At 37.4% G+C, this 21,117-nt stretch overlaps 1 protein-coding gene across 6 annotated transcripts in view; it reads left to right on the forward strand.

Moving 5' to 3' along the window:
- Nucleotides 1-20,665, forward strand: part of SGMS2 (sphingomyelin synthase 2) — a 97,020-nt gene extending 76,355 nt beyond the window's left edge. For all 6 annotated transcript variants that reach the window (XM_063663964.1, XM_054486665.2, XM_054486667.2 and 3 more), the window contains 5 exons: nt 774-1,472; nt 5,042-5,159; nt 8,813-8,966; nt 14,198-14,364; nt 15,986-20,665. In XM_063663964.1, coding sequence (XP_063520034.1) covers nt 1,018-1,472; nt 5,042-5,159; nt 8,813-8,966; nt 14,198-14,364; nt 15,986-16,189 — 1,098 coding nt within the window. In that variant the 5' untranslated portion in view covers nt 774-1,017 and the 3' untranslated portion in view covers nt 16,190-20,665. The remainder of the gene's footprint in view (nt 1-773; nt 1,473-5,041; nt 5,160-8,812; nt 8,967-14,197; nt 14,365-15,985) is intronic.
- Nucleotides 20,666-21,117: the final 452 nt, after the last annotated feature.

Consider the following 21,117-nt stretch of genomic DNA (forward strand, 5'->3'; position numbering starts at 1 on the left):
AGCTGAATCAAAATATTGTTAGTTACTAATTTATCATACCAATTGTAGTGAGGTATTTTTATCCTTCAAATAAATTCTACTTGTTACCTGCGTGAGAGACATAGCTAAGGCTTGGTGTATCTTTTCAGAGTTATTTTGAAGGCTGCCAGCTTTTCTTGTATATGGTGTGCGTCTCTGAATATAAAAGGATAAACTGAGGCTGTGCCATTTTAAAAATCTTGAATATGTTGTTCTTGAATCTGTTCTTAAAAGCAGTCACTTAAAAAGACTTCTGTTTTTTAATTAGAAAATAGAAAATTGACTATTTTGACAAATGAAGAGAGTAACAATTATTCAATGCATATAAGCCACTTACCAGTTTTTTATTCTTTCTTTACAGCTTATAGAAAATACAATCTTAGGAAGGATTGATGTGATCTCTGGGTAATTTCTAGCTTATTATGACTTCACGGTTAGCAACAAGTGATAGTGTCTGATGAAGTGTTTGCAATGTTGGGTCCTGATTTTTCTTTAAGGAAATTTAAAGGGAACTGATTGTTAAAATGTTCCTATTTCTACCAATACTAGCTCAAAAAGAGACAAGAATTCCAAGATAAAACTGTTCAGTATTTTGTAAATAAACTTGATCTCAGCAGCTTTAATTAGGCTCTGACGTTATATTTATAAAGCAAATGGCTTTGGTATTTGTTTCCTTATTTTAAGAATGTTTTTGTTTTGGATAGTTGACAGCTGGACAAGCATAATTTCTGAACATAATTTTGTTTTGCTTTTAGGTGGGATAGTAACATCTTTTTGAGGAAAGAATTGGCTTCCTTTCTTGAAAGTGGTGAAGGTATAGCATATAGCTGCATGGAAGGAACAGTAATCGGATGGCTACCTTCTACATTTTGTATTAGGAAACAAAGTCCATTGTAAGAGTCCATGTTGATCTTGGAAATAGAAGGATTAAAAAAAGCTAAATTTCCACAAAGAACAAGAACTTGACCATCTCCTTTTTGATCTGAAGACTAGGGAACAATGGATATCATAGAGACAGCAAAACTTGAAGAACATTTGGAAAATCAACCCAGTGATCCTACGAACACTTACGCAAGACCCGCTGAACCTGTTGAAGAAGAAAACAAAAATGGCAATGGTAAACCCAAGAGCTTATCCAGTGGGCTGCGAAAAGGCACCAAAAAGTACCCAGACTATATCCAAATTGCTATGCCCACTGAATCAAGGAACAAATTTCCACTAGAGTGGTGGAAAACGGGCATTGCCTTCATATATGCAGTTTTCAACCTCGTCTTGACAACCGTCATGATCACAGTTGTACATGAGAGGGTCCCTCCCAAGGAGCTTAGCCCTCCACTCCCAGACAAGTTTTTTGATTACATTGATAGGGTGAAATGGGCATTTTCTGTATCAGAAATAAATGGGATTATATTAGTTGGATTATGGATCACCCAGTGGCTGTTTCTGAGATACAAGTAAGTAAATCTAACGTTTTGAGGATTTGCCGTGGGTTTGTTTTTGAGTGCATAGATGGGTTATTGAGATTATTTTTCCTTTTTTCCCCAATAAATTCAGTCTTACCCAAACATTTGATGAAAGAAAACAGTAGAAAGCTTTACCACATTGAATAAATTCAGTCACTATTCAGTAAGTGTTTGATGAGCAACTGTGTATGAAAGTGGCAGTGTACAGCAGTACTGTGGTGGGTGACTCAGAGTTGATGAATTTAAGGTGCAGTTCCTGACTTCCAGCAACTTGGTGCTATGGTATTTGTATGATAAATCAAGAGGCTTGGAAAGGAATAACATTCACTTCCATCATGTTTGTTATTTCAGGCTCTTGACAAGTGGGAAAAGGAATAGGTTGAGAAACTTTTTTCTCCATTACTCATAATGTGATGTCTGTATTGGTCTAGAGTCAATAGCCTGCTTTATGGTTTGCCTAGATTCAGTTCTCAAATTTTACGTTTCTGTGGGGCTGGGTGTGTGGGTGTGGTTTCGGTTTTTTGTTTGCTTGCTATCTAGTTACAAGAGTTTAAGAGACTGAGTTTAGAACTGGATCCATGCGGTTTTGATTTTTGGATTTCTAAAGTAAACTTGCCCTCTGATTTTCCTTGGACACCACAAAGGAGCTCATGGTTCACTGGGTTCAGCCTCCTCATTTTTGGAATAGTAGGAAATCAAGAAGAAATAAGTCAGGTACTTTTGCTTTGAAGACACTTAAGAATTGGACATAGCCCTGAAGTGGTTATTTCTGCTTCTCTATGTTAATTCTGACTCCTAGTCCATAAAAACAAGGCTCCTTAATTCCTCCTTTCCTCTCATTCATCATTTAGACATTTGTTTTCTACTGGGATGGTAGTGATTAAATCACTAAAATATGATTTTGATCAAAACACTGACCATAATACGGAGTTTAAAAATGTAATGTATGCTAACTTGGATACAATCTGAAGATTCCAAGTCAAACAGGATTTCAGTATTAATGCCACAAGATCATTCTTAGAGAATTTTGGCTGTATTGTTTTTCAGTTGGTAACACTTTTCATTACTTGATCAATTATAGAACTCTCAATGTGGTATATCCACTCAGACCCTAACAGTGTTACTGTTTTGTGATTAGAGGAATTCAGTCTATCTTTGTTAAAAAGTTCCCCAAATGCAACTTTGCAGTCTTAAAACCTTATTCCACAAACTGCAGTCATTCCTAAGCATTTTCCGTAATATAACTCTTCATGTGTTTCCTTAATATGCTTAAGTAATAGACTTAGCTGTAAGTTGTCTTTTACTTAAAAAAGTAACCTCCTCCTGAAATTGTTAAAGGATTCTTTATGCTAAAAGCAAAAAATGTATTTATGAACTTCAGTGTTTTTCTCTTTAGTGTCTGGAAATTAACACAATGTAAGAGCCTGCTAAGGCCGCAGATAATTTGCTTTCTCCTTTATTTAGAGCAAGGTTTTATTGATATATGTGTGAAAAGAGAAATTGTCCAGAATCTGGTATGTGGACTTCACCCTGAAGTACAGTCTTTCCCTCAGTTTAGCTATATTTTCATCTAGATCCCTTTTGAATTTTCATTAGATAGTTATTGTTAACTGCCTCTACCTACCACCTTAGATTTTCAACATGTCCAAACACATGGTCACATAGCCGGACCATACTGGACCATTAATGATATCCACTGTTTCAGTCGCAATTCACACAAGTTTGCCTTTTTACATTTGAAGTAGAATTGGATCTTACATTTTAGTAACTAGTAGAATAATTTTTATAACCTGTTTTGAACATCCCAGCTGAATGAGGAATGTTGCTTGCTCTGTCTTTTAAAAGCACCTTTCAAAGCTATGGGAAAAAGGCATTAGCACTAGTTCTTTTTCTAAATAAGGCTGTAGAGTACATCTTTCACCTTCTAAGTTGGTTTTCTGTTCTGAGTACAGCTGAACTCAGAATGCTGGAATGAATGTAATTGACTCATAATAATTTCTGCTTATTACTTCCCCTTGTCTAACAGCATGGAGCACAAGTCAAAACAGCACTCTGTTGGAACCTGAGGTTGGATCAAAGGCTGAATTGATTTTCCCTTAACCAAGGGAAGAAACTCAGCACTGTTTATTACCTGCTCCTTTTTAGTACCAGGAAAGGCAGAACTAGAATAGCAAGCCTTTAAAGAAATTCCTTAGGGATAAATAAATACTCTCATCTACCAGTCTAGGTGGTGTTCCCTTCTATTTTTTTTTTTGACCCCAGAAACCTTGGAATATTCTTAAAATAGCTGTTGGAAACAGACAGCTGAAATATATATTTATACATAATTCTTGAAATTAGAAGTTCCAAATGTTATCTGAATTAGACCTTGATTCATGTCAGAACCACAATCTTAGGGAAAACTTAAAATATGTCACATTACCTGAAACTGCCTGTTTTTTTCAGAAGTCTTTGATCACTACCAGTCTTGAAAGCTTGAGACCTCTGAAAATGAGAGACCTAGAGTAATATGTTTTATGTACTAATGAAGTTACACCTAGCAAGTCTAGGGGCTTTATGTGGAGTCCCACTCATCTCTTAATCCCCAGAGCCCAGAGCTGACAGACCTAACTGTACAACAGAAAAGGAGCTGTCCTGTTCAGCTGGACTGAAGACATTCAGACCCATGATGCCCATTCAGATACCCATGAGGCAATGGTACAATGGCAGAGCCCTTCCCTTTTGAAGACAGGATCCTCCGTCATCCACTGGGAAGCCTGCCTTAGGCTGAGGACTCAGGTCATGAAGCACAGGGGCTAATGTTAAGACAACCTTCTTCCCACAAAAATATAAAGTGAAAAATGACTTGTGGGATTTTTTTTATCCTTTTTTGGATCAAGATTGAATAAAATAATCAGCTTACACATTCACTATTAAATGTAATTAACTGTATGAGAACACTTTGGACATTTTCAAGATAGAGTTTTTTGAAAATCTATTTAGTCATAGAGAAAATAGTTCATGCCCGTATTGTCAAAATACCTTCAGATGGTCCTCAAATAAACCCTGCTTATATACCATGGGTTAAATGTGTTGTCACATTTCCCTATGTGTCTAATTATGTAATATCACCTTGGCTCATTAGTTAATTCCTCTGTTACTGTGGCTTGCTTATTCCTTTCATATGTTCTCAAGAAAGGGTTTTAATGCAGTGAGTTGACTGAAAATACACAGGTTCATTCTCTGGCCAAGAGCGCCTTTGAGGAGAGGTGATTATGTAGACTCTTCATCTGCTTTAGTTCCCCCACTCCACACACACACATCCTTTGGAAGCCAAACCACCTAGATTTATTGCAGTATGTGAATCTTCATTTCTGAAAACTGTGGTGCAAATCTCTCCATGGAACTGTAGGGATGGGCAACTCACAAGTAAGCCTTTAAAATCTGTGAAACTGGTTTGTTAGTTAATGCCATTATGTACCGATTATTCTTTATCCTGTTAAACATTAATGTTTTATTTTTCATTAGGAATAAAAACAACCAGTAAACTTGTTTCTCCCCATCCCTATTTTTTCCTTTAGGTCAATAGTGGGACGCAGATTCTGTTTTATTATTGGAACTTTATACCTGTATCGCTGCATTACAATGTATGTTACTACTCTACCTGTGCCTGGAATGCATTTCCAGTGTGCTCCAAAGGTCAGTACCTCCAAACTACCACTTAGAAGAAATCAGGCAAACAGTTATTGATCACTTACCCTTTGTTATACATTCTTCTATTAGACATTCTCTATTATACGTTCCCTATGTGTTAACTGAAATCTAGCATCTTTTCTATTTTCTATTTAGATTTGAGAGGAAGAAATTAAAATGTATTTATAAAATATATATCTTTTGTGCTAAAAAATGTATTTTCTGCTAACTGAAAATTACCATTGGGGGTTTGACTCTGCTTTTTTACCTTCTCATTTACGTATTCATTAATGCATTCATTCTACAGGCATTAAGCTTATGTACCAGGGATTGTAGCAACCCAAACAATGTCCCTCTTCTGGAGCTTATATTCTATTGAGGAATGACAAATTATAAACAAATTCATAATTTGTCACATGCTGATAAGTCAGGTGATTGTCAGGTGATTGTCACAAGCAGAACAGCAAAGCTGAGTAAGGTGAAAGGGTGCTTGAGGGTTCTATTTGATATAGAGGTCAGGAAAGGCTTCTTTAATAACGAAGCATTTGGGCAGGAACCAAGACAAGGAAGTGAGCCATGTGGACGGCATGAGAGCTGCAGGCTAAAACATTGCTTATTCACAGTGGGTTAAAGGAAGAGTAGGGAGGCCGGTGTCTCAGAGTGGAGCTGTGAAGGGTCGGGGTGTGCAGACCACAGATCACATAGGGTCTCGCAGCCCAGTATAGGAACTTCAGCCTTAGTGGTAGCAGTGGAAATAATGAGAAGTTGTTCAGTTCGGGATATAGGATATGCTAATAAGTTGGATATGGGTTTGACAGAAAGAAGTCAAGGATGACCCCAAGGTTCTTAGCAGCTGGAAAGAGAGAGTGGCCTTTGACTGAGATAGTGTGTGAGGATGTCTTCTGAAACCATCCTAAGAAGGAATTACAGTTTATCCAGGAAGAGCGAGCTCTTGAGAGAGCTGTGAATCATCTTGGACTTCAGTGCACCCTGGTTTACAAAATGGAAAATTACAAATCATGTACTTTCTGGACAAAGGAATGAAGTCTAACATCATATTTTACTGAACACTAAGCAGATGTCTGAAGTGAAAGAAAAATCAAGCTTCTCTGAAGACGTCCACAGTCTCCCTCACCAAATATAGGTGTGGTTTGGAGAAGCTATACTTTTCCAAAGCCATCAAAGCAGAAAATATCTGTAATTAAAACAGTGTGCATATTGAATTTAAACACTGGCTGATTTTAGTGAAGCTAATTTAAGGTATGGGAGAAGTTCAGAAGTGTAATAAACACTTCTAAGGGGCTATTGCAATGTGTTAAATGGAGAAATGGCCACAGAAAAGAAGGCAAACCCATCTTTGTAACGGATGAGGTTTGCAGGATGAATTGCTATGATTACAGAAAGAAAGTAAATTAAAGATTGTCCTCCGTGGAAGAGTTGCAATCTTCAGAAGCCACATCAGTGCCATTAGATAGCCAAGCTACAAATAGTCATAGTGGAACCTCTAGTAACATCCTTACTAATCACCTCCCAGGTTCACTTGTCGGGACCCCTTCCTGAAGCATAAGCAAGCCATACATGCCTGAATCATGGTTCAGTAAAACAAACACAAATCACTTAGTTTGACTAGAGGTGAGGTGGTGTTACAGAACAGGCATCAGAGTTGTGTTCTAAATTTGGTTCATCTGCTGGCTTTGGGTGCTGCTTAGATTTTTATGGTTACAAAGCTATTAGATAATCTTGTCTCCTGTGTTGCTGACTCTATAGAATGTCCTTCATGACTATAAGCAATGGCAGAACTTTGTATATGGAAGCCACTCACTATGGAAAAGTGTCATATCTGTTATAGTAATTGATGCCTGTACAACTTGTAACTCACCAGACATGCTTACAAGAGCCATCACAGTGAAAGCTTTGCTTTCCTAGTTTTCCAGTTGCCTTCTCCCTTATGTATCCTATGGTTCACTTTTAATTTTTTGCTTATAATTTGCTTCAACGTCCAACCCAAGTTTTGATTTACAGTCAGACAATCTGTGTTCTTCAAAGTGTGTTTACATAAGTGTTGGCCCCATTATTATAAAAGGATTACGTGAAATGATTTAGCTTTGCAAACCTATTTTTCCACATACAAGAATGTTTGGCTGGGAGAGCAACATTCCCCTTCCCTGAGAAAGCTTTCTAGGGCGAGCTATCCCTCATCTTGGCCATAGGTGGCCAAACACTTACCTCCTTTCTAGGGCGAGCTATCCCTCATCTTGGCCATAGGTGGCCAAACACTTACCTCCTCCTCCTTTTTTTTTTTTTTTTTTTTTTCCTGAGATGAGTTTTGCTCTTATTGCCCAGGCTAGAGTGCAATGGCGCAATCTTGGCTCACCACAACCTCCACCTCCCAGGTTCAAGTGATTCTCCTGCCTCAGCCTCCCAGGTAGCTGGGATTACAGGCATGTGCCACCACACCCGGCTAATTTTTTTTTTGGTGTGTGTTTGTTTTTGTTTTTGTTTTTTTTTAGTAGAGACAGGGTTTCTCCATATTGGTCAGATTGATCTCGAACTCCTGACCTCAGATACTTACCTTCTTAATGGAAGAAACAGTGTAGATGATAAGCTTTCCTGTTTGGCAGCAGTCAAGTTGGTCTCTCCTGTACCTAATGTGCCACCCATTGCACTCCAGCCTGGGTGAAAGAGCAAGACCCTGTCTCAAAAAAAAAAAAAAAAAAAAAAAAAAAAAAGTCTTTCTGTATTTCTCTTCCATGTATTCTATTACATGATTTTTTTTCTGAGCATTGTTCTTTGATTTTCTCAATTTGCTTTATACTTATCTGATCTGAATCCCCCACCCTATCTAGCTCCTCAATAATTCAGTATTCCAATTTTCTACGCCTACAGTTTGGACCAACTCCTTCCAATATGATTAAATTGTAATGGGGTACAAACCTCTCTGGCCCCTGGCCTAGCCCAGCGTTGTTTCTCATGTCATCATAGTGGCTTTGCGGGGCTGCTGTACCTTGTCCAAAGAAGCTCTCCCAGCCTCCTGCCGTAGCATACAGGCTATTTCTTTAGGGGATGTTTTTCCTAATCAAAGCTACTCATTTTTAAATCTGCCAGTACATCCTTAATCCATCATTTTCAAACCTATTTAAATTATTTAATGAGTTGCAACTCCTCTTCTTAATTGTAAATGTTTTGATCCGACATTAATGCAGCTATATATCTGTCCACTTTAGGCTGCCCACCTAATACAAGATACCAATACACTGTAGAGAATATTGGTAATGTGGTATGCAGCTGAATCAAATATTAACCATTCAAAACCCTCACTTCCCCCTGCAAAAAGAAAGTAGCTTTGATCTGCTTTTTAGCACATAGCTGTGGTGAAGTCATTGGTTATTAATATTTTTAAAAGCTTTGCCCAAGGACACACCACTACCAAGACATATTATTAGTAACATATTGAATAATTTAAAACATGTCAATAAAACTTGCCAATAAATGAATAAAATCCAATTTGAGGAGCTTCTCCTTGGATTCTTTTTGACTTTCTAGGTTAAAAAGAAAAAAAAAATCACAACCTGGTGTCCTTTCTAAGAGTCACACAATTAGACTAAAACATGATTTTAGCCACTTGTAAATTCCCTTCTTAATCTTCTTGTGTCATTCAGCTCAATGGAGACTCTCAGGCAAAAGTTCAGCGGATTCTACGATTGATTTCTGGTGGTGGATTGTCCATAACTGGATCACATATCTTATGTGGAGACTTCCTCTTCAGCGGTCACACGGTTACACTGACACTGACTTATTTGTTCATCAAAGAATGTAAGTAATAGCCCATTCCCACTGAACTGATAGCTGTAGTGGGAGGGATCCCTGGGCCCTGAAATTGATAGGAGCCCTTATTCTCTTGGGATTGATAAGCTAAGAAAGAGACAGATGTGTGTGTATATATATATGTGAATGTGTATATATGTATGTGAATGTGTGTGTGTGTGTATATATATATTAAATATAAAATTTCAACTAGTCATATGTGATTTGAACCCTGAAGGCTTAAAACCTGGCCCTGGCTTCTCTCTAGCATTTAACATGCCTCTAAAACATCTCCCTTCTTGGTTAGTACTTCTTAAGATATGGAAAGCTATCTTAATATTGGAATTAATTGTTAATTTTATTGCAAAAAGGATTGGTACATTCTAAAGACAGATGTAATGACCTTTGAATTATTTGTAGGACACTTCCATTCTGGCATTCCAAATAATTCGGTTAATGTGTTCCCCTTTTTAAAACATTTCCAAGTCCCACTTTATTCTAATTTCATCATCTTCTAGCACTTTCTATGCTTTCATAGGAGTCTTCATGGACCATTTTGCCAACATTGATTATTTTCTTCTCAAGAAGAAATGTGGTGGCAAGAAATAAAAATCTCTTTCTATATTTATATGCTTAGTTCACATTATACAAAATCCTTAGGTTTTCTAGTAGGTTTTATGGCCAAAATCATGTCTTGTTGTTTGTAGGGTTGTACTGTTTTAGCTGCCCAGTAGGTCCCATTTTTATATATTTCAGAGGATTTGTATATTTAGGCCTATTACCTCAAAATCTTTTTGAAGTAATAATGCTTCTTCCTTCATGTTTGCAAAGCTGGTCAGTATTACCCTTCATATTTAGTTCCAAGTTACCTCATGCCAGTATTTTTTAGAGGTTTATCTTAATCCTTTTCACTGGACATATTTAAAAGGGGGTCTTTCAGCAGAGAGCAGCAGAAGGCAGCTTCCCCTCCCCTGTCCTCCTTGTTCTTCCCTCCTCTCTTGGCCCTTTGTTCATCCAAATAGGTTTATCCTAATTGAATGGTGGTGTCAAGGGTTATCTTCAGTGGTGCAGAAGTGAATTATTGCCCCTTTGATTACCTGGGGTATTTAATTATTGCCCCTTTGATTACCTGGGGTAATAAAGTTCTGCTTTGAGGGTAAGATGACAAGAGTTGAGGTTCTCTGTAGTAGATGAAGTCAAGTCTTTTTTGTGAGAATTGTAGCATCTTTTTGTTCCTTCCTTTGTAAATTCTACATACAGACCTGCAGTGGGGAGAATAGTGGGATACATGTGGGGTCTTCATACTTGACTTAAAAGCTTTTCCCTTATTTCTGTTCTCACACTCTTGGGGTGGTGGGGTGGGTCCTGGATCTGTCTCTGCACCATCATCAGAGGATGGTCTCTTCCTTAAATTTAGTCACTCCATTTCTAATATTGAGTTATTGGTTCTGGGGGGTTGGGTGGAAGGATATATGTTGCTATGGTTCTAACTCTAATTTTCCCAAAGAAAGTTCCATGAGTATGCTATGTAAGATCAGTCATTTTCTAGTGTAGATGTACATTTGAGTTTAGGATCTTCTCTCTAATCTGAGGTCATAAAAAACTTACAGAACAAGATGGGGATGAGGGTGGAGGTGGGGGAAGAGGTGCATTTCAGAGCAAAGGCACACTGTAGGTTTAAAGTAATAAAAACATCCCCAGGAAACTTAGATTCAGTTTTCTAAAATAACTGAAAACCAACTGATATTAACTGTATTAGTCTGTTTTCACACTGCTGATAAAGACATAACCAAGACTGGGTAATTTATAAAGAAAAAGGGGTTTAATGGACTCCCAGTTCCACGTGGCTGAGGCGGCCTCACAATCATGGTGGAAGGCAAAAGGCATGTCTTACATGGCAGCAGACAAGAGAGAATGAGAACCAAGCAAAAGGGGTTCCCCTTATAAAACCATCAGATCTTGTGAGACTTATTTCACTACCACAAGAACAGTATGGGGGAAACCACCCCCATGATTCAGTTATTTCCCACCAGGTCCCTCCCATAACACATGAGAATTATGGGAGCTACAATTCAAGATGAGATTTGGGTGGGGACACAGCCAAACCATATCATTAACAATAACAGCAAATAGACATAATACTCTGTCCCAGGCACTATTCTAGGGCCTTGATGTAAATTAACTCATTTGATCCTTAAAACCACCCTCTGAGGGATGCACTATTTTTTCCCATTTTTCAGATGAGTGAACTTAAGCATAGAGAAAGTGACTTGGACACAGTGCACAGCCATCATTTTGAGAAGCAGGTATTCATGTTGAAGCAGGCTGAACCCAGAGATTTTGCTTTTAATTTCTTGGCTGTGTTTAGAACTTTGGAAATTCAAGCTGGCTAACTCTATTGTATTGCCAAGGAATAGTCTACTTATCTATAAGCAGGGACATTGCTCATTATTGTACATTCTTTCACCTCAGAGCAACAGCAAGGCAACTTGTGATTGATTATATACTTTAATGAAGGCCTCTCAGTATGTAAAGACATTTTTTCCCAAGACATGATTTTGACTAGAGGTTTCTAAAATTGTGTAAATTTGTATATAGTGTGCAAGGAATACCATTCTGCTTTCTCCAATTTTTGATGAGAAAGAGAGGGACAAATCTGTAATACTTAACACAAACTCAGTTTATAGTCAGTTCTGTATGTAAGCAGAGCATTCCATGTTTGTGTCTGTTTTTTTCTGTGCAATTAGGAAAAACATTTATCTTCTAAATTATACCATATGTTCTTGTTCTGAGTAAGCAGTGGTTCCAGTGGTTTCTTTGAAAAGTCTGCTTCTAGAATTAGATGCATCATTTATATATATATATTTTACTTTCCCGCCTTTTGATCAGTTTGGACTCTTTCCTTGTTTGCTCTGTTGTCATGAGTAGATTTAAATTTAGTTGTGAGAGCACATGAAAATGTGGCACCAGGACCATTTCGGGGTTAGCAAGGGAGGGCTTCATACAGTCGTGCAAATATTATAATGGGGGGGTAGGTTCATGATAAAATTAGCCTGGAGAAATCAGACTAGCTGTTAGTGCCAATCATCTGGCTAGTAGAGAACAGTTTTTTGGTTTTTTGTTTTTTCACCTGGCCACCCTACCAAGTCCATTGTCTCTATTATTTAATGCACCCTAGGGCTAGAATTCCACACAGACAGTGATGTTAACTATTATTTGTGTCATCATCTAGCTCATTGTTATCCCTATAGGATGAATGAGAAAGTAAGAGGATTACCATTTTGCCATTTCTATTTCAGAACAGCTTCTATTCAATCTTTTCTTTGGGTCAGCCAGTGTTCTCAGTTAATGAGTGGTGGGCCCAATGTGGTAGCATAATAGGAAATACATTTTTATGAGAAAGCACTGCTGGGGTTTCCAGCCATTCCTAAAACCTCACTTGCAATTCCATGAGTAGTAAAAAGAAGATTCAGTCCACCTCTGGACCTACTTCAGCTTTGCTTCTTGTGAATAAACAAATGCAAAATAGTTCTAGTTTGCCCAAACATTTTGAACTTGTAAGATAAATCCCAGATGACCTGTAAGTTGGGAAGCAGGGTTGCTAAGAGACCTTGGGGGTGGGAGGCAGGTAGGGTCTGAGGTGCTGGGGAACGCATATTTAGTGAGACCTCCAGATTTCTCAATGTTCGTTCAATTTTTAATGTCCTGAGTCTAACACAACAGTTATGGGGACTGGATCTGGCCCCTAAGACTGCAAGAGTAAGGCCTCTCCCATTAAAATTCTGAGATTCCATGAGTTTTCTTCCAGAACTTAGTGGCAGAATGAAGTAACTGACAAGTAATAAGGAATATATCCAAAATTAGAAAATCAGACTTTCAAATGCAATACAGGTTTATTTTCTTACTGTGTGCCATTTGGGACCAACAGAACAACGGCTAGTTTTACCAAGAGATTATATTTGAATGATACCTGATTTGGTATTTCATTTAAAGTTCTGGAAATGGGCTGGGTGCAGTGGCCCATGCCTATAATCCCAGCACTTTGGGAGGCTGAGGCAGGCAGGTCACCTGAGGTCAGGAGTTCAAGACCAGCCTGGCCAACATGGTGAAACCCCATCTCTACTAATAATACAAAATTAGCCAGGCATAATGGCGCACCCCTGTAATCCCAGCTACTTGGGAGGCTAAAGAAGGAGAATCGCTTGAACCCAGGGGACAGAGGTTGCAATGAGCCAAGATCGCGCCATTGCACTCCAGCATGGGCAACAAGAGCGAAACTCCCTCTCAAAAAATAAATAAATAAATATAAAGTTCTGGAAATGGATCCTTTTGCTATTCAATCATCTTTCTACATGTGAACGTAAATGTCACTATAAATGTAAACATAGTTAAATATGAAATCAATTTCAGTTTATTGGATTAACTTTTATTGTGAGCTAATACAGCTTTAAAATAAAACAGATCACCAAGCTGCTAGAGATGAACTCTGGTTTCAGTTATATTTGTCATTAACACTTGTGTGAGAAGGGGAGGACCATCCTGTTTAAACCAGTGAGTGCCACAGTTGTCTCTTACAGCTAGTAAGTAGAATGAACTTCTAAGTGGCCTTACCAGGAAGGCTGAGTCCATAAGTGAATAGTTAGGAACCCTAACCTTTACAGAGGGAATGTTTTACAGTTTCTATTGGCAATAACAGTGTAAAATTGCTGAGAATCAAAATATTGCTAGCCACAGTGCCATTCCTTCTGACCCCCTTACCCTACACATACCCCTGGAGAAATAATATAAATTTAAAACCTGAAATTACTCCTGCTTTCCCATTTCCCCCCCTTATTTTCATAGACAACCACCTTTTCTTTTGACCCCTACTATCTTCCTTTCCAGTGGGAAAGTGGCTCCTTTATGTGAGCCAGTATGCAGCAATTCCAGCCAACCTAATAAGACACAATTCTGTTCTTTCTTATTAAACAGCTTATTCACGTGGGCAAGGCCTAGAATGTCTAGTGTTACCAGCTTCCCCAGTGAATGACTATTACACCTGCTGCCAGGGAGCCCCTCTGCATCCCTCCTACCTGAGCAGATCCTGGGCAGTTCATAGTGACTCAGTTTAGGTTATCAGTTTTATCCTTCTGGTGACTTCCTGATCCTGGGTTATTCTACTTAAGGTCGTTAGGACAGACTGTAATCATTACATTCATCTCTTGGAATCTTATTAACTCTGTAATTTTTCTACTGTCCAGATTCGCCTCGTCACTTCTGGTGGTATCATTTAATCTGCTGGCTGCTGAGTGCTGCCGGGATCATCTGCATTCTTGTAGCACATGAACACTACACTATCGATGTGATCATTGCTTATTATATCACAACACGACTGTTTTGGTGGTACCATTCAATGGCCAATGAAAAGGTGAGAGCAGTGAAGATGCTTGGATAATTTCTTTTCTTTGATTGCAGTGGACCCTTTTCATGTCGTGGGGTTTTAGATAGCCTAATGGGGATAACCGATGTTGCCACATTCACTTAAACATACATCCATTACTGCTTTTTAAAATAAAGCAAAGAACTTCACAAATATAAATGCCATTTATGGATAAAAATGCCATAAGGTTATGGAGCACAGTGCATTGCTAATTCAGGTAACTCAAACTAGAATGAAGAAATATATGTACTAAATTAAAATTTAGGAACCTTCTCTGTAAAAGCATTGTAGTGCAGCTGGGTAAGACATAATCCCTGCCTTCAACTTAAATTAATTTTAAGGAGAAGGTAACAGCTATTTTTTTTTAATTTTTTTTTTTTTTTTTTGAGACAGAGTCTTGTTCTGTTGCCCAAGCTGGAGTACAGTGGTGCAATCTTGGCTTACTGCAACCTCCACCTTCCAAGTTCAAGCGATTCTTGTGCCTCAGCCTCCCAAATAGCTGGGATTACAGGTGCACGACACCACACCTGGCTAATTTTTATTTTGTATTTTTAGTAGAGACAGGGTTTCACCATGTTGGCCAGGCTGGCCTTGAACTCCTGACCTCAGGTGATCCTCCCGCCTCGGCCTCCCAAAGTGCCAGGATTACAGGCGTGAACCACCGTGCCCGGCCAATAGCAGCTATTGTTTAAAATCACACAAAATAAATAGCTTATGAATCACTGGATTTCGTATATCCTCTGGTGATAATGGTGCTCTCTGGCTTCCCTTCTGATTCTTCCTCATTTGCTACTGCTGCTTCCTTGTTTCCAGATGCCTTTTCTTTCTTCTCCCATTCAAACTTAAAGAGCTAGCTCAAATGCCACCTCTTCCAGGAAGCTGTCTCTAACTCTTGCTCTCTTCCTCTGGTCCCAAGGCAGAATCCTCCCAGTCTCTGTTTTCTCCTAGTCTTGGTATGTGTCCTTGGTGTAATAGAGTTGGTCTGTGTACCATGACGTACTTATCTTTGAATAGACTTGCCATATTGTCAATTTGGAGAATTTGTGAGCAATTGAAATATGACATTTCCAAAGGATCTACGTCCAACTCTTGGTGTCCACTAATAAATGCTCTTTCTTTGGATTACTTTATTTCTCTTTGTAGCTCTGTTTCCTATTTTGTAGTCTCCTATTTCCATCTTCCTTCTTACACTTCCATCTACTTGACTACTGACACCACTGAACTAAAATTTTCATCTTTCCTCTTAAATGTGTTCAAACTTCTGAGCTCTTCTTTCACTCTTTGACTTGCTTGGCTCCTAGATTTGATCACTCACACATCCTGAAAATTATTCCTCCTGAATAATTCTGAAATCCATTCCCAGAGTCTCCATTCTTCCTGGAATTGCAGGCAGAAGAAATTGCATGAGCCACAAGGGAAAGAAAGACACCTAGGTGTGTTAGGGGACCGGAGTCATGGTAGAGTTAGGGAAAGGACATGAAAATCATTACTGCCATGTGATTGTGAATTCTGTTTTCCCTAGGTTACAGTGAATGACAATTTAAGAAAATAATTAGGATGCAAATTGAGAAAGATATGTCTCATTTAAATTTTTTTCTACCATTTACAGAACTTGAAGGTCTCTTCACAGACTAATTTCTTATCTCGAGCATGGTGGTTCCCCATCTTTTATTTTTTTGAGAAAAATGTACAAGGCTCAATTCCTTGCTGCTTCTCCTGGCCGCTGTCTTGGCCTCCTGGCTGCTTCAAATCATCATGCAAAAAGTATTCACGGGTTCAGAAGATTGGTGAAGACAATGAGAAATCGACCTGAGGAGCAAAACAAAGGCATCGGCTCTTACACCAAAAGAGTTAACGCTGTAACCAAAGGTATAGTTTTGTTTTTTATTTTAGGAGAACTGACTGGTAAATGAAGAAATGGACCAAATTTTGTGTAAATGATTAGAAAGATGAACAAAGTATTACCCTTTGACTGGTTTTCTTCTTCATCCTGAGAAAGATACATTCTCTTGCAGCTCTTCATTCATTGGTGACAAGCCCCCACCCCGGGACTTTACTAATGAGCTTGTCAAAGAGGTGCCAAAGAACATATTCCTCCTTTCTTTCTTCTTTCTCCACCAAAACCCTTTACTTCAGATTTTTTTCAGGATATTTTTCATCCCAAGGTCAGAAGAATGTGTTAATATTTTAAATAAAATATCTGGACATCTACAGCCACTGTGTAAATACAACAGCCTAATGTTGAGAGTGGTTTTTAGCATTAGGTTTAGCAAGGGGGAGATCCATGGGTTGTGCGTCAGCTTTGGGTGAATTTTGTTTCTACTCTGTCACGGGGAAAGTTTGGGTTGAGTCCAGGAGTGCACACTGCTGCTGCCACCCAATGCGCTACGTATCACTTTTTTTTTTGTTTTGTTTTGTTTTTAAAAGATCATTTTATCTTAAAAAGGAAAGCTGATCCAAGTAAACACGAAAGTATTTGACACACCCCACAGATTTTACATATGTTTAAATGTTTCACTTTAAAATCTCTATGACAGATACACAGGAAACATGAGATGGTTTCTGCTAATGAGTGGCCCTTGAGTACACACTTAGATGCTGTCTGCCCTGTAAATTTGGATCTGGTGCCCCAGGGCAGTCAACTCTTCTAGCACAGGCTGAAAACACGTGTGTGTCAACTGAGGTTCACGCCACTTGGGGAATGAGCCTGTTTTCTTTCCAGGTCAGGCCCTGGTGTGAGATCAATTTTAGGGCTCCTAATTGGAGCACAGAAATATATTTGGTCAAATTTCATTGAAGGTGATTTCTTCCTTTTTATGTTGTACTTTATGGAAAAAACAAGACGGAACCTGAAAGTTAATGTATCCTTGCTTTTAGCAAGAGACTCAGCTTCTTACAACTAGTCCTAAGGACATATGCCACAACTGAGTAATTTTACTTTTACCCAGTGAAAATAACATGGTGCTGCACTATAATATACTCTCGGAATCAGTGTGTTAGTTACAGTTACACAGTGAAGGGGGATAACTGTTTCTAAATTTCTTTAAGGTGATGCCAAAAAATGGATTAAAAAATCTGATCAGATTTAATGTTACCAGATTTAGTGCATTATTTAATGCTATTGGATCTTTTGGATAATTCTTGGCTTAATTTCTTAACTACTTGAAGGTTAATTTGCAAGACTTTTAAAACCTTAGAAAAGTTTTAAGGTTGCAAAGTTATCAACACTAGGGCAGAGGGTGGAGAGGCCAATGCAGGTAGAAGGAGGCAGTTATGTTGATATTGAAGGTGAAATTTTTCTTTCATTTAGAATGGAAAACATCCCCAAATTTATCATTATAAACTAGTCAGCCTTGACTACACAAAATTGACCTTTAAGTTGCTTGAGAAAAGCACAATGCAAATCATTCAGAAGGGTCAACATCCTTTGGTGCTAAAATCTTGTGTATGTTTTCAGAATGGCTTTTTCTGTATGTCATAGAATAATCACTAAAGGAAAGGTAGTTGAATTTAAAGTCATGAAGCAAGACTCTTTAATTCAGTTATTTTAAACAAGAATTAAAGCCCCAAACATCCTTGGCAGGCTTTGAAGCACATGGAATTTTCTAGTATTTCTTATTAAATACACCAATAATAAACATATACCTAGTTTACCTGATGAGTTTAGACATAATTCTATATAATGTTCGCTTATATTCATTTATTAACTAGCAACACTTGTGCAAGAACAAGGTGTTCTGCTTGAAAACACTGATTTTTAAGTTCCTGTTGCCCGATTATGAAGAAAATCATCTGACACAGAAGCCTGGATTTTGCTCTCCTAACACTGGTATTTTCCTTGAGCCTCTAATTCAAATAAAACAAACTGATACACCTTACAGCCTTATTCAGCTGTGTCTGGATAACTCACTTTTCGTCTATTGAATAAGTGTTTAAACTTAATAAAAAAAAATTGTGCACCAATTACTACAGACCCTTGAAACAGTAAGCCTTGGATTTTAGTCAAGTAATCCAGTTTTTTTTAATTTAAAAAAACCATCACCTTTTAAAGAACTTTAAAAACACCTGTGATGCCAATGTGGACACTGCTGCTGCCATGTCTTTACACGCATGTGTCGTATAGCTCTGTCATCGAGTTGAGGAAGCCCATGGTTTGCAAATAAGGGTGGGGGAATCAAAATTTCAAGATGCAAAAATAAAACAAATAGTAAAACCCATTTACATGTAGGAAAGAAAACCTGAGCTTCAACCCAATGTGCCACTTTGATATAAAACCAGTATGATATATATATAAACTGAAGATATAAAACAAGTATGATCTTGCCTTTGAAATCATAAATGTTTGGAGTACCTGTTTTTTGCCAGTTAAGATACATATCTTATTATCCTTGTTTTTTTTAAGCCTATGCTCCTGTTTGAAGCTTTTCCTGTAATTTAGGTTGTCTGTGAAATACCTATAACATATAATTCCTATAGAGTATGCCACATTTTTTTCTAAATCATTTCAAATGAAGTTCTCTCAGATTCTAGTTTTTGAGCTCGTCCACTAGATCTGAAAATAAAGCATCCTTTCCTGAGTCCACTTGAACTAATTGTGAATTTGTTACTTAATTTACTGGCATCTTGAGAAACAAGTTTTGCTGTGGCAGGAAGGCTGTTTCAAGAGTTAGCATTGCGTCTACTCTGGTATGTGGATGACATTGCATTAGGGTTATTTCCTGTATTACCAGTGCCCCCTTGTGGCAATATACTTTATGACTTGGAATGCAAACACCACTTTTAAAAGCCTGTTTTCAAGTTTTTGAAAGGCATTTGTTTTCTGTTGTTTGCCAATAATCTGAAAGTATCATGTGAAAAGAATTATTTTAAAAGCATTTTAAACCTTTCCCAAAGGTAAAATGTGCTCAGATTATAGGCACTTGTAATTCTAACCTTGTATCCATTTGATCAAAGAAAATTTGTAGAACATTTTTACCTCTCATGATCACAATCATTAGTGTCTCCCTTTATAACGACCTATGTTTTGTTTACTTTGAAACACCAAATTTGTTGTCTTGGTTTTTTTTACATTACAGAACTCATGCAGTTTCTTTTTTAATTGAAAGTTCACATCTTGCCCCTTGAATAGTTTGAACATTTCTTTCTTAATTCTTTTTTGTTTTTGTTTTGCACTGTAAAACTGATGAAAACTTTAAGCCAATCTTAATGCACTAGCATCTGTAGTGTAAGGAAGTGTGAGAAGGAATTTCTTAATGAGTTTACATGTTTAAATCAAGCATATTATAAGTTATATGCCATGTATTGAAGGCTTTTCTATTTATATATATATTTTTAGTATTTGTTTTTAATGTCCTTGTGTTGCAATAATTTAACTACTTTGACTCAGTTGCTGAAAATATTTCTTCTATTAAGAAGTGCTCTTGACTTCAACACCCAAACACTGAAAATCATGTCAATGGTACCCAAAGATAAGTTTTTATACAGATACACACCTTATAAATTCTGATTTATTTTCTTACTCATTATGCTGTGTTCTAAATAAATCATGAATGAGAAGAGTGCTTTATTGTGGAATTATTTAAAACTGTCCTTTAAAAGAAAAAGAGAAAATGATGAACAAAAACTAATCTAATTGCCAAGTTGGAATTCATTATTTAATTTACCTCCTATGCAATGATTAATGCTGCAAAATGTATGGTTATGTTACCGTATATTCACAAAAGAAATATTATTACAAGGTTTCAGAGGTAGCCAATTGCATTCTTTTGGAAATTTACTGTACTGTTTCAATGTGTTAAGTGCCTTGTTGTAAATTAAAATTTTAAGTCTAGATTCATTATTTTCCTGACATATATTTTTCATTATGATATCTACTGTATGCTATTGTGATAGTTTTATGAAATGCTTACATTTTAATCAAATATGTAAATTTCAGAAGCTCTTTTCTCCTACCCACCAGTACCTTAATCATTGGTTCATCACATTGGATTCAAATTCAGGTTCCTTTTTTGATAAAGAGGAAATTTGTTTTCCATGCTTGTGATTTTGTGTTTGTAAACATTTCAGGAGGAATTTAGGAGTGTAACTATAGTTTATACTTCTATAATGTTGTCTTACATTTACATTTTTAAGTGCCTAATTGTTAAAACTGATTTATGTTTCTCTTCTAAAGAGGATATGTGTACTTGGTTTCTAATCTCTTTGGTTTTGCTTTTTAAAAAATGCAAGAGCCTATACTTTGTATTTACCTAATAAACCACAGTGACATCAACAGTCTTTTCAAAATTAATATTACTGTTTCTTTCAATTTACAAAATGTGTCATTTTTAAAAGAGTTCTAGTTTTAGAGTACTTGTTAAAACCCCAAGAGGGATATTTTCTTCAAGCACTATTTTTAAAATAAAGTAATAACTTTCAATTAGTGGATTTAAGGTGAAAAATAATTCAGAACAATACAAGGTCATTCACGGAGAAAAAAATAATCACACATTCCATGATTCTGATTTTCATTGTTCACAAGAGGACAAAGTCACTCATGAAAAGCAGACCCCTTGCTGTCACTAGGTCTCCTTATGCCTTCACGAGACAGAAGCCTAAGGTAATGTCCTCAACTGGAGTTTGCTAGACATTGCAACAGCAAGGTGCGGTAAGTAGGTTTTGAATCTGCTGATGACAAATGCCCCTCCTCCAAGATAAATTTTGTAAAAGCAATTCAGTGGGGTGAAGTGAATAGGATAAGAT

The sequence above is a fragment of the Pongo pygmaeus genome, chromosome 3 (genome assembly GCF_028885625.2).
Source record: "Pongo pygmaeus isolate AG05252 chromosome 3, NHGRI_mPonPyg2-v2.0_pri, whole genome shotgun sequence".
NCBI lineage: Eukaryota > Metazoa > Chordata > Mammalia > Primates > Hominidae > Pongo > Pongo pygmaeus.